The 13,329-nt window shown below is 40.0% G+C and overlaps 1 protein-coding gene across 1 annotated transcript in view; it reads left to right on the forward strand.

Annotated features, from left to right (window-relative positions):
• The window catches only part of LOC103512868 (neprilysin-1-like), a 25,770-nt gene continuing 12,441 nt past the window's right edge, over positions 1-13,329 (forward strand). Inside the window, exons 1-20 of the mRNA XM_026826223.1 lie at positions 1-62; positions 595-899; positions 3,021-3,170; positions 3,578-3,633; positions 3,899-3,926; positions 4,520-4,603; positions 5,002-5,061; positions 5,170-5,229; positions 6,225-6,348; positions 7,336-7,420; positions 7,576-7,752; positions 8,232-8,320; positions 8,448-8,655; positions 9,203-9,306; positions 9,571-9,629; positions 10,226-10,277; positions 10,995-11,211; positions 11,505-11,567; positions 11,803-11,907; positions 12,233-12,448. Of these exons, the coding sequence (XP_026682024.1) occupies positions 40-62; positions 595-899; positions 3,021-3,170; positions 3,578-3,633; positions 3,899-3,926; positions 4,520-4,603; positions 5,002-5,061; positions 5,170-5,229; positions 6,225-6,348; positions 7,336-7,420; positions 7,576-7,752; positions 8,232-8,320; positions 8,448-8,655; positions 9,203-9,306; positions 9,571-9,629; positions 10,226-10,277; positions 10,995-11,211; positions 11,505-11,567; positions 11,803-11,907; positions 12,233-12,409 (2,226 nt within the window). The 5' untranslated portion in view covers positions 1-39 and the 3' untranslated portion in view covers positions 12,410-12,448. The remainder of the gene's footprint in view (positions 63-594; positions 900-3,020; positions 3,171-3,577; positions 3,634-3,898; positions 3,927-4,519; positions 4,604-5,001; positions 5,062-5,169; positions 5,230-6,224; positions 6,349-7,335; positions 7,421-7,575; positions 7,753-8,231; positions 8,321-8,447; positions 8,656-9,202; positions 9,307-9,570; positions 9,630-10,225; positions 10,278-10,994; positions 11,212-11,504; positions 11,568-11,802; positions 11,908-12,232; positions 12,449-13,329) is intronic.

The raw sequence follows: 13,329 nt of genomic DNA on the forward strand, positions 1-13,329 counted from the left end.
GGGTTTGAATCTAGTCTCTGTTTACATCTTCCCGGAACAATGTTTTTCATTTATCTTGTTGGGTACGTATATTATAAATCTATTCCAGTATTTCTGCTCATTTTTTAAACTCGAAACAATAAATTCTCTTTTGCCGGTTCTGTTGGTTCAGCTTACAGTAGTATGTAGTAAAATCTACTACTGTTAATTAAGGTAAACTCCTGAAATAAATAAGGATAGAATTTCATGCCTCGTTGGGATTCGAACCCGCGCCCCTCTGCTTACTTACCAGGCGAGCGCTTCAACTATTTATTATCAAGATACCAAGACAGGAGGTAGTATGAACTATGAAACGGCTACTTTCTCTGTGGCGTATAATATCTCTAGTAGCGCGGTCAAACTTTCGTGACTTGGCGGGGCGGAGTGCTACCGCTCTCCTTATGACATTTTCTTTACATACAGTATTTTCTCACTGTATTTCTAAAGCCGGCCACACACATCAGGTTATGCATGACAGTTTTTCCCGACAGGCTTATGTCTGTCACAGGCAAAACTGAACTTGACTGGTCGGCCTAAGATAGAAACGAAAACACTGCTCATTAGCGCCGATTTCAGTTTACTCTGTTTAGCGTTCAGTGTTGGACAGTGTCAGGCCCAGTTGGAAATGAAGCACCACCGTCGGCATGACGAAATCAAAGACATCTTCGAAGCTCTCGAAAAGAAGAAAGACCCTCAGGTGAAGGACAACCAGTTGCTAAAATCTTGGTTCCCTATTGGAAAGAAATATTTGAACAAGGTTGGAGAAATTGAGAAAAATCCGTACGAAACTGAAGTGGACATGAAAACAAGGGCCAAGTTTCCGTTCAAAGTAAAGTACCCGGCGAAGAATGTGTGTAAAACGAAGCAGTGCATTGAAGCTGGTAAGTTAAGCTGTATTGCATTATGCTACTTTTGATTCCACCAGAGATTCCGCTTTGGACGTCCACACTTGCTGCCACAGGCTGTAAGTGTGCTGCACGTTTTTAGTGACCAATTCGAATCATATTCAATAGGATAGCTATAATGTTATATGGCCTGTGTGTGTTTGCAGAGTTCCTGGTTCCGTAAGTCCCGGTTCAAGGGAGGTAAGGGCAAGTCCGCCAATACAGGGGGTAAGGGGCCACAGGCCACTTGTGTATTTTAATGGTTTGAGCTAATAATAATATGTAATAATATAAAATAATTACCTAACTAACAGAAAATCATTATAATACTTGTATTGTGATCTTTACAAATCAAGTTAACGCCCAATAATAAATGGAGTTTGATAAATGATCTGCCACAGGCCACTTGTGTATTTTAATGGTTTGAGCTAATAATAATATGTAATGATAAATAATTAACTAACAGAAAATCATTATAATACTTGTATTGTGATCTTTACAAATCAAGTTAACGCCCAATAATAAATGGAGTTTGATAAATGATCTTCACGCGGTACTTCCGTTGCACATGTTATTTGACATCAATATGTCACAGTGTACTCAATGGACCATTAGGGGGTAAGGGGTTCGGATTCCGGGAACGGGATAGACCAGGGCTGGGCAGTGACGATATAGAGGAACCAAGCAGTAGGGGCTCATCAGGGGCGGCCTCGGGGGATGTGATGGGCTCATTGGGCAACATGAGCAAGATGGGGCCCGGTCAGGGGCGGCTGGCAGCGATGAAGGCCGCGTTCAAAGCCCAGTACCAAGCACAGGTGAGTGAAAACCAATTTTCCTCTACAAATAATGTCCATTTTGAATTACAATAGTACGTTCTACGTATGTAGGTACGATAGTTCCCAATAGCACAGGTGTAGGGCCGCCAATTTTCCTCTACAAATAATGTCCATTTTGAATTACAATAGTACGTTCTACGTATGTAGGTACGATAGTTCCCAATGGATCGCTGAAGATAAGGTGGTTGGTATCTTGACAGGTGACCGTGCTGCTGGCTGTTCCGGGGTGCTCTCAGCCTCGTGAAGACAGTTGATTGAAATTGAAAACCCATCAAAAATGCAAGACATATATTTATACACCCAATTACAATAGACCTTGGTAGTTAAAGGTCTGCTTCTAACACGGAAAAATAATGGAAATATAAAAATAGGTAAACAAAAAGATTGGGAAAAAAAAATCTGCGCAGTTATTTTATTAAATGATCTTCACGCTGTACTTCCGTTGCACATGTTATTTGACATCAATATGTCACAGTGTACTCAATGGACCATTCATTTCGATGTTCTGATAATGTAATGTTTGTGATCAGTAATTCAGTATCCTGTATTCTGACGCGGATAACCTAGCTTGTACATATTTTGGTACTGTGGACCATTCATTGATGTTCTGATAATGTAATGTTTGTGATCAGTAATTCAGTATCCTGTATTCTGACGCGGATAACCTAGCTTGTACATATTTTGGTACTGAAGGTGTAAAAAAATCGCGGTGAAAATACGTAAATATACCTACTGGTTTCGTTTTAAATTGCAATGAATTAGTGAAACTCAAGACCGGGTATAGGAAGGATACAGTGATCCAACCAAGTATATTCTGCAACCAGGTCTTTATGATTTGTGTACCTAACGACCCGTTTACACGCTCAAGCCATTTGCACAAACTTGCTTGCGAAAAATGGTTTGCACAATTGAATCGTAGCGTGTGAACGCAGGCTTGAAGTTTGCACAAGCCAGAAAATCTGGTTCTAGGTCCCTCTCACAAATTTGTGCAAACCGAAAAAACCGGCATGCGCAAGCCAGATTGTGCAAATGGCTCGGGCGTGTAAACGAGCCACAAGCCTCCGCGTATTATTTCGTATATTCTTCCCTGAGTAAGATTTTAATTTTTCCTACATAACCGTAAGGTAACATCAGAGTAAAACACGGAACATTCCTACAATGGTTCCATTATTAATTCTAGGCCTTATTGTCCGATCTAACCTGAATCAGTCTGTAGTTACATAACCTTACCATCAGAGTAAAACACGGAACATTCCTACAATGGTTCCATTATTAATTCTAGGCCTTATTGTCCGATCTAACCTGAATCAGTCTGTAGACCCGTGTGAAGATTTCTACGAGTTTGCATGTGGAGGTTGGATCAACACTAATCAAGAGGACATCACGACCCAGTTTTTATTGGTCTCGAAGAAACTCAAACAACAGTTGAAAGGTAAGAGTGTTTTTTCTAAACGAATAGGGCTGAAGGGGGAATGGATAATGCTTCCCAGGGAAAATCACTGGATAAAGGGACGTAGAGTCACGTAGAATAGAATATACGATGAAAAACCACATATACTCGTATGTACTACACCTTAATCTCAAAGCCAATTTTCTTATGTTTATAAATATCTTTCACCCTTGGAACTGTTTTGTAGTGTTCCTACACTTTAGTATCTTCATATGAGTATTCATGGATTCGCAGTCAACCAAACTTACCCACATTGTATGAGGGTATGTAGTTTGAATAATTTTGATAACAAAAGACTTTCCTATATCAAATTCATAACTAAATAAAACAATCAAACCTATATCAAAATTAGAAGAAAAAAAACTAATAAGGTTTTGTTTTAATTTCAGAAATCTTGGAGGCAGAACCTGACCCTAGTGATCCTCTACCAGTACAAGCAGCACAAGTAGTGTTCCTACACTTTAGTATCTTCATACGAGTATTCATGGATTCCCAGTTAACCAAACTTACCCACATTGTATGAGGGTATGTAGTTTGAATAATTTTGATAACAAACGACTTTCCTATATCAAATTCATAACAAAATTAAAACAATCAAACCTTTATCAAAATTAGAAGAAAAAAAAAACTAATAAGGTTTTGTTTTAATTTCAGAAATCTTGGAGGCAGAACCTGACCGGGAACAAACCAGAGACATACAAGCAGCACAAGTAGCATACAGGACATGTATTGACTCTGGTAATTATCAACTGTCTGTCCTGAACCGCAGTCAACCATCGTGAGGACTTGTGCTTGGTCTTTAAAAGCAGAGAGAACCCTTTGAGGAACTGCCAGCTTGCTAGGCTGGTTAGGGTTAGCTGTTCTCCTCCCTGTTTATAGTCCCACAGCCAGACGCTAGTCTTCTCTCTGTTTAACGCCCCCTAGCCAGACAGTTGTGTTATTATATCACAACTTTGGTGCTCACTGCAACACTGCAACATTGCAACATCTCAATAATCCTAACAACCAATGTTTACCTACCATGCTGGCACCGGTCGCTATGTCCATTTATATGTCATAGCAACTCATTTTCTTCACGAGGCTGAGTGGGCCCCGCAACAGCCAGTCACGGAATCAATCATTTGCATGATACAAATTTCTTGACCCCGCCATCGAGTGGCCCCGCAACAGCCAGTCACGGAATCAATCATTTGGATGATACAAATTTCTTGACCCCGCCGGGAATCGAACCCGGGTCCAATCCTGCGTGCGAGGCGAGCGCAGTGACCACTACGCCATGGGAGCTGACACATAATAGGGTAACTATGAAAAAATGGATCCTTTCCTTTCAGGCTCTCGATTGAAATCCGTGCAACAGCCCATTCGTTATCTTGAGGTCAATGACCCCGCAGCCTTTATCTACAATTATGTGCTTGGTAAACATTGTCCACGGAAGAGCTATAAAAAGAGAATATCTATGTTCAGATAAAATAGAAGTGGGCCTATGTGTAAATTGTTTTTGAATCAATACGAGACAATTCAAGGTATTTTATTAATTTAAAATACACCATATTAAAATTATAATACAAACTTAAAGATATGAGTTTGTTTAACAAAAAGTTAAACCGTGAGAAAGTGGCTTTACAACACTACACAACAAACCTAGAAGTTTATGACATGTTTAATTATAACAACATTAGTCTCTGTAGTAAATACTTTGCTTGAATGTGGCTTTACAACACTACACAACAAACCTAGAAGTTTATGACATGTTTAATTATAACAACATTAGTCTCTGTAGTAAATACTTTGCTTTTTCGGTTCTATTCCACAGGAAGACAAGCAAAACCTGCAAAGTATTTGCTACAGAGATTCAGCATTTGCCTAGGTGGAGGTAAAAATTCAGAACGGTAATAAAAATGCTAAGTAATTCTATGAGATGTGCATTGCTTATTATTAGTCTCTGTAGTAAATACTTTGCTATTTCGGTTCTATTCCACAGGAAGACAAGCAAAACCTGCAAAGTATTTGCTACAGAGATTCAGCATTTGCCTAGGTGGAGGTAAAAATTCAGAACGGTAATAAAAATGCTAAGTAATTCTATGAGATGTGAATTGCTTATGCTCGGGGACACACTAACTTTCATCTCGAAGTGTGGATCAGGACATTAGCAAGTCTTTAGTAGCATCCAGGGCCATATTTAGGTAATGATACAATAATATTGTTGCACATATGAAATTTTATACTCTCTTTCTCTTTGGACATATCATGTACAATGTATAAACCAAAGTTTGTACCGACCAGGGAACATGGGTCTTAGGCCCATCCGTCTGCTACCTGATGAGCATACACACAATCAGGTAGATTTGATCAGGTTTACCTGTTGTAAGGTATACCTGATAGTGAGTGGCTGGCCTAAAATCAAATTTTTGCATGAGTCGCTCCTTCACAGTTGGGTATGTCACACACGGACTTAGCTTGAAATTGTGACAGCACAGAGCGCAATTTGAACACATATAAAAATCCTTCTCCTTAAAATACACAGAACGTGCTTGACATGCAGATACCTGAACCCTGCTCACAGTCGAGAGCGAAACACTTTCTGCCAGCCTAGTTAGCTTGGTTGGTAGCTCGTCTGCCTAGTAAGCGCTAGGCCGCGGGTTCGATTCCCTGGGTGGATTTTATCCTGAACGGATAATGTTCGTTCTCTAAATGGCTGACTTTCTCCTATCCTGTCTTCCTTCTCTCTTCGATTTCGGAACGATAAGACCATAGCAGTTACAGTTCTCTCTGTCAAACCTCTTAGTCACTGTACTGCATAACGGCTAAGGTCTTCAACGACGGGGGTTTTTACCTTCTATTAAGCGACCCGCCTTTTCACATTAACCTCACTAAGTTTGAGTGTGACCGGGAAAAGCCAGATAATCGTTTATATATTTAGACAACGTTGCTTGACTTCTGTGATCTATTGGGATACTCGGTAACTTTGTGAAGGTCTGTCTATATTCTATTGGAAACTGGTACATTCAAATTCAACTTGCTTTTTTTCATTTAATTTTCCAGCTAACTATTTGATATGGAGAATAGTGAACTCGCTAAGTTATCAACTGACAGATAATCTAAGACAACTCGCCTATGATTTCGAGGCCGTTTATACAGGGTCAGCCGATCATCAAACCAGGTACGTACCTACCTACATAGACACCCGGTATAACCTAATGGTGGTAATGTTTGTGATCAGTAATTCGGTATCCTGTATTCTGACGCGGATAACCGAGCTTGTACATATTTTGGTACTGAAGGTGAAAAAAGATCGCGGTGAAAATACGTAAATATACCTACTGGTTTCGTTATAAATTGCAATGAATTAGTGAAACTCAAGACCGGGTATAGGAAGGATACAGTGATCCAACCAAGTACATTCTGCAACCAGGTCTTTATGATTTGTGTACCTAACGACCCGTTTACACGCTCAAGCCCTTTGCACAAACTGGCTTGCGAAAAATGGTTTGCACAAATGAATCGTAGCGTGTGAACGCAGGCTTGAAGTTTGCACAAGCCAGAAGATCTGGTTCTAGGTGCCTCTCACAAATTTGTGCAAACCGAAAAAAACCGGCATGCGCAAGCCAGATTGTGCAAATGGCTCGGGCGTGTAAACGAGCCACAAGCCTCCGCGTATTATTTCGTATATTCTTTTTTTTTTTTCTTTTTTTTTAAAGACGTTTGACAGAGGGAACTGTAATTGCTAAGGTCTTATCGTCCCTAAATCGAAGAGAGAAGGAAGACAGGACAGGAAAAAGACAGCCGTTCCGAGAACAAACATTATCCCATCAGGATAAAATCAGCCCTGGGCGGCAGTCGAACCCGCGGCCCAGCGCTTACAAGGCAGACGTGCTACCAACCAAGCTAACTAGGCTGGCAAATAATTATTCTAAAACTTCCTGAATTTGAAACGACACTGTCTACATGTACATAATGTAGCTATGAGAAGTTTTTATATAGGTTTAACATCACTCTATAATTCCTAAGGTATTTGGTTACGGGGGTTTCACCCTTCATTCGGCGGCCAGGAAAAGCCAGCAACACGAGAATGCCTAGATGGTCACCCATTCGGATAATGACCACGCGCAATGTTGCTTAACTTTGGTCTTTTTTCAACATGTTCCAGATGGGAGGATTGTGTGGATACTGTCAACGATCTGGTAGGATTTGCAGTGGGTTACAAGTATGTCAAACTACTGACCACTCGCAATGTTGATTAACTTTGGTCTTTTTCAACATGTTCCAGATGGGAGGATTGTGTGGATACTGTCAACGATCTGGTAGGATTTGCAGTGGGTTACAAGTATGTCAAACTAAATTCTGCCATAAAAATAACGTCGTTACCCAAACCCCTTTCTATCACCAGGTTGAATCTCTAGTAGCCAACATGAAAGTGGTGCTAAAATCTCGCCTCTCCTCTCTATCGTGGATGGATCCCCAAACAAGAGCCGCTGCCGTGGAGAAGCTAGAGGCTATGAAGGAATTCATTGGCTATCCAGACTGGTACAATAATGTTACCTACTTCAATGGATTCTTCAATGGTGTAAGTAGTACCCAATTGTCCCATTAAGGCCCGTTCCCACTTGTGAGTTTCATCCGATTTTTTTCCGGATGTCCGATAGGTAATGTAATTCTCATGAAAATGTTCCCACTTACGCACAACACGATTTTTCCCCCGAACGACAAATGTGGACAGGGCTTCAGAAAGGTTTAAAGAAAGGTGGATAGAGGGAACTGTAACTTGTTAGGTTTTAATGTCCCAATAGGGAAGAGGAAGACAGGGTAGGAGAAAGTCAGCCGCTCCGAGAACGAACCTTATCTATTCTGGAAGTTTGCCCTTGACAAGAATCGAACCCGCTACCTAACGCTTAAAGGCAGACTACCTTCCATGCTGATTGGGCTGGCAAAGTGTTTGATAAAGGTTCAACTTACCTTCATCTGTTTCGATCTTTCCTAGATCTAAACTCTCTATTCTCTTTACCCATATTACCATCAATGTTTAGTGTTTGATATCTATTTCAGATCTCAGTGAGTCAACACAGTCATCTGTACAACTGGGAATCACTGAGTACCTATGTCTTTTTGAGAACTCTCAAGTCTTGTTTGGATAAGTCCTTCTATGGGGACAGACTGACTGACGGACAGACTGACAGACAGACAGACACCGAAGCGAATACAATAGTCCGTCCGTACGTATGCATATACGTAGGTACATGTCTAATTCTGCCATAAAAATAGCGTCGTTACCCAAACCCCTTTCTATCACCAGGTTGAATCTCTAGTAGCCAACATGAAAGTGGTGCTAAAATCTCGCCTGTCCTCTCTATCGTGGATGGATCCCCAAACAAGAGCCGCTGCCGTGGAGAAGTTAGAAGCTATGAAGGAATTCATTGGCTATCCAGACTGGTACAATAATGTTACCTACTTCAATGGATTCTTCAACGGTGTAAGTAGTACCCAATTGTCCCATTAAGGCCCGTTCCCACTTGTGAGTTTCATCCGATTTTTTTCCGGATGTCCGATAGGTAATGCCCCATTAAGGCCCGTTCCCACTTGTGAGTTTCATCCGATTTTTTTCCGGGTGTCCGATAGGTAATGTAATTCTAATGAAAATGTTCCCACTTACGCACAACACGATTTTTCCCCCGAACGACAAATGTGGACAGGGCTCCAGAAAGGTTTAAAGAAAGGTGGATAGAGGGAACTGTAATTTGTTAGGTTTTAATGTCCCGATAGGGAAGAGGAAGACAGGGTAGGAGAAAGTCAGCCGCTCCGAGAACGAACCTTATCTAATCTGGAAGTTTGCCCTAGACAAGAATCGAACCCGCTACCTAACGCTTAAAGGCAGACTACCTTCCATGCTTATTGGGCTGGCAAAGTGTTTGATTAAGTTTCAACTTACCTTCATCTGTTTCGACCTTTCCTAGATCTAATCTCTCTATTATCCTTCACCATATTCCCGTTAATATTCAGGTGTTTTATGTCTATTTCAGATCTCAGTGAGTCAACACAGTCATCTGTACAACTGGGAATCACTGAGTACCTATGTCTTTTTGAGAACTCTCAAGTCTCTACGTAAAACTAATGATCGCAACGAGTAAGTCCAATTTTGTTGACGGGGTGATTTTGTTTATAAAGGATAATAAATATGTAGGTGGTGGGGGGTACCTTATTTTTGTATGAAATATCATTTCCATATGGTTGAATATTCATTTCCTTCATAAAAATCCTCATACTTGGGACTTTCCAACAACGAAAATTTCGTCAACAAAGCAAAACCCGCGACCTCCGAATCAAGCGTCAATACTGTTGACCTATACTTTCGTATATACTTTCATACTGTCTTGGTTTTGTGTTCTAGATGGCCAATCAGTCCCACAGTTGTGAATGCATTCAACAATATCCAGACCAATTCCATCAGTAAGTTAACAAATAAATCCTTCTTTTATAATCTTGCTGGAGAAGAGAAATGGGAGAGAGAGAGATGAGGGAAGACATATTTTTTTTCCATCAAAATCAAAACTCAAGAAAGTTATGAAATAGGTAACTACAAAACTTATTACCTTTATATGATACAATGGATACACGTTCCGGTTTTGATCTTATCCGACTCGAGTTTCGTCCATCCCCGTAGACTTTTTCAAGGAAACTGTTTTCCCTTCTCCCCAAGGAAACTACCCTTCAAGGAAACGCCAGGAAACATATTTAATAATAATAAAAACTCAAGAAACCAGGGGAAAAAGGAAGTAAAGAAAGAGGACGAGAGAGGGAGGGAGGGGAGGAAGAAAGAGAGTAATAGACAAGAAAGGGAGGGGATAAAGATGGAGAGAGGCATTGACAGAGGATCAGGAAGACAGGAGGAGAGAGAGCGAGAGAGTTCCAATGTCATTGTTTTCTTGTTTCAGTTTTCCCGGCGGGCATTCTACAGCCTCCCTTCTTCAGTTTATCTCGACCAGAGGCAGGAGGAGGAGGAGAGAGAGAGAGAGAGTTCCAATGTCATTGTTTTCTTGTTTCAGTTTTCCCGGCGGGCATTCTACAGCCTCCCTTCTTCAGTTTATCTCGACCAGAGTAAGTAATCCATACACTTTGTTTATTACTATCCCGGGAGAATCCCGTTCCAAGCATTTTCTTGATCAAAAGATTGGTCTGGCCATCCAGAAAGGAAACGCTGCATATATCCTAGGGTCTTTACCGGAGGAGAGAAACGAAACATGAAATAGTGAGTGAAATATGTATGCGATTGTGTGAAATTTAATTCAGTAAAACATGGCTGAACCAATGAGATTGTGAGATTTCGGTGTGTTAACGTCGAAAGCGGAATCTCATTGGTTCAGCCATGTTTGAGTCAATTAATTAAATTTCACATAATCGAATACAACTCTGATTTCAACATTTTCAACCTAACCTTTTGTATTGGTTTGAACGTTGCCAGATCTCTCAATTACGGAAGCATCGGCATCATCATAGGTCACGAGATCATGCATGGATTTGACGACATGGGTCGACAGAACGGAGGAAACGCTGCATGTATCCTAGGGTCTTTACCGGAGGAGAGAAACGAAACATGAAATACTGAGTGAAATATGTATGCGATTGTGTGAAATTTAATTCAGTAAAACATGGCTGAACCAATGAGATTGTGAGATTTCGGTGTGTTAACGTCCAAAGCGGAATCTCATTGGTTCAGCCATATTCGAGTTAATTAATTAAATTTCACATAATCGAATACAACTCTGATTTCAACATTTTCAACCTAACCTTTTGTATTGGTTTGAATGTTGCCAGATCTCTCAATTACGGAAGCATCGGCATCATCATAGGTCACGAGATCATGCATGGATTTGACGACATGGGTCGACAGAACGACAAGTTTGGCAACATAGTACAGTGGTGGTCTCAGCAAACCTTAGAGACGTATCAGAGCAAGGCAGAGTGTTTTGTACAGCAATATGGTCGGTATCGCATACCCGAACTTGATGCTACACTTAATGCACCTGCTTTGGTGAGTTCCCTTAAAAACCCATCCGAGAAGGATCTTTATCTGCTTAGGACAAAATCCGGCCCTGGCAGAAATCGAACCCACGACCTAGCTTAATTGGTAGCGCCTCTGTCTTGTAAGCGCTAGGCCGCGGGTTCGATTCCCGCCCGGGGCGGATTTTATCCTTAACTGATAATGTTCTTTCTCGGAACGGCTGACTTTCTCCTATCCTGTCTTTCTTCTCTCTTCGATTTGCGAACGATAAGACCATAGGAGTTACAGTTTCCTCTATCAAACCTCCTTAAAAAATGTTTCAGGCCAAGGGAGTCGCTACCAAGGGCGAAAACATTGCAGATAACGGAGGTTTAGAAATGGGATACCTGGCATACAGACGATAAGACCGTAGGAGTTACAGTTTCCTCTATCAAACCTCCCTAAAAAATGTTTCAGGCCAAGGGAGTCGCTACCAAGGGCGAAAACATTGCAGATAACGGAGGTTTAGAAATGGGATACCTGGCATACACGCAAGAAAATTGCAAACACCATCAGAGAAAGTTGAAAGGCAATCGCAAACCCCCCGTTGGAAAGTTAGTTGAACGGTAAAATGTTGAATCGCTGGCATACAAGAAATATCTGTCGGAACATGGAGGATTCGAACCTAGAATTCCCGGACTGGAGAAATTTTCACCCGAACAGCTGTTCTTCATTGGATATGCTAGTGTGAGTAATGGGTACTTGTAAAATAATGTTTGCTTAAGTAGTGCTTATTTATACGGCTCGAACTACCATTATTATGGTAAAATTGAGGATTCTCATGTAAAAGATAATGACTCCCCGATAATTTAATCATAGAGATTAGAAAAAATTAACCGTACCAAAATAATGTGTGCTTAAGTAGTGCTTATTTATACGGCTCGAACTACCATTATTATGGTAAAATTCTGAAACAATGTTAAGGATAAAATTCCATACTTCGGCTGGGATTGAACCCACGCCCTCCTGTTAATCAAAGTGTTAAATAAATAATATCTTGTTCCGATTTCAGAATTGGTGTGAGTCAGTGTCCACGGAGTCTCTGTTAGAAGATTATCTGTCTGGAGAACACAGCACGCAAAGGCTACGAGTGATCGGTGCTGTCAGCAATAGTGAACAGTTTGCAAAGGCTTTTAACTGTAAAGCTGGATCTCCTATGAACCCAGTAAACAAATGTTCCATTTGGTAATTCCGAGGACCCTTGATGGAACCCTAAAATAATGCTTTGGTAAGTGGAGAAAACTAAGATTCAATCAAAATTAAGGATGTCATTGAGACAGTGAGACCACTTTTACTTATGGCCGGTTTCACAAGTTGAGTCACTCTTTTATTATTAAACAATCTGATTGGCTGAAAAGTTTTAAATCAACCAATCGGCTTGCTGAATCTCCAAAAATTAAAATTACCGGGTTTTAACTTTGATTGTGGCCCCGGTAATTTACTGTTAGAAAGGAGTTGACCATTAGATGATTTACTTATTTCACAGATGGTACTGAAAGCTAGAAGAACTACGAAGAAAGAACTAACAAAACTGGAATATGTAAAGAATTTTTTGTCAAGATTAAAATTCTTTAATATTTTTTAGTGGAATAAATTTTAATAACAAGTAAAACAAGTCCTATATATATTTTTTTATTATTTTATTTGAATTTAGTACAAGTAAAAAATAAAAAAATGAGAGTAAATTATATCCTATGTCTGATCTAACTACGGATTTGGTATGTTATGTTTTTATATACATTGATTTTTATTTCGAACTTGGTAGAGTATGGAAATATGAGGATAGTAATGTTTATTACGTACGTAATACGATGCCTGTTGTTGCGAAATAAGTTTCAATTTTGGTTTTTACTCATATTTGGAGATGCTTCAGCATTATATTCTCTTACCACAATATACTGCAAGAAAAATTTATAGGAGGAATGCATATTCAACATCGCAGATCAAAAACTGTTAATTTTTAATTTCGCGAGCACAAATAAATATGTTCACAAATGATAGGTACATAAATCCACAGATGTTTATATTAAGGTTTTCTTTTCACAGTACTCACTATCTTAAAAAAAAATAGTGTCATGCTACTACATATTTTGATTGAACGATGAGATC

Source organism: Diaphorina citri, unplaced genomic scaffold, assembly GCF_000475195.1.
Source record: "Diaphorina citri unplaced genomic scaffold, Diaci psyllid genome assembly version 1.1 scaffold894, whole genome shotgun sequence".
NCBI classification, from domain to species: Eukaryota; Metazoa; Arthropoda; class Insecta; order Hemiptera; family Psyllidae; genus Diaphorina; species Diaphorina citri.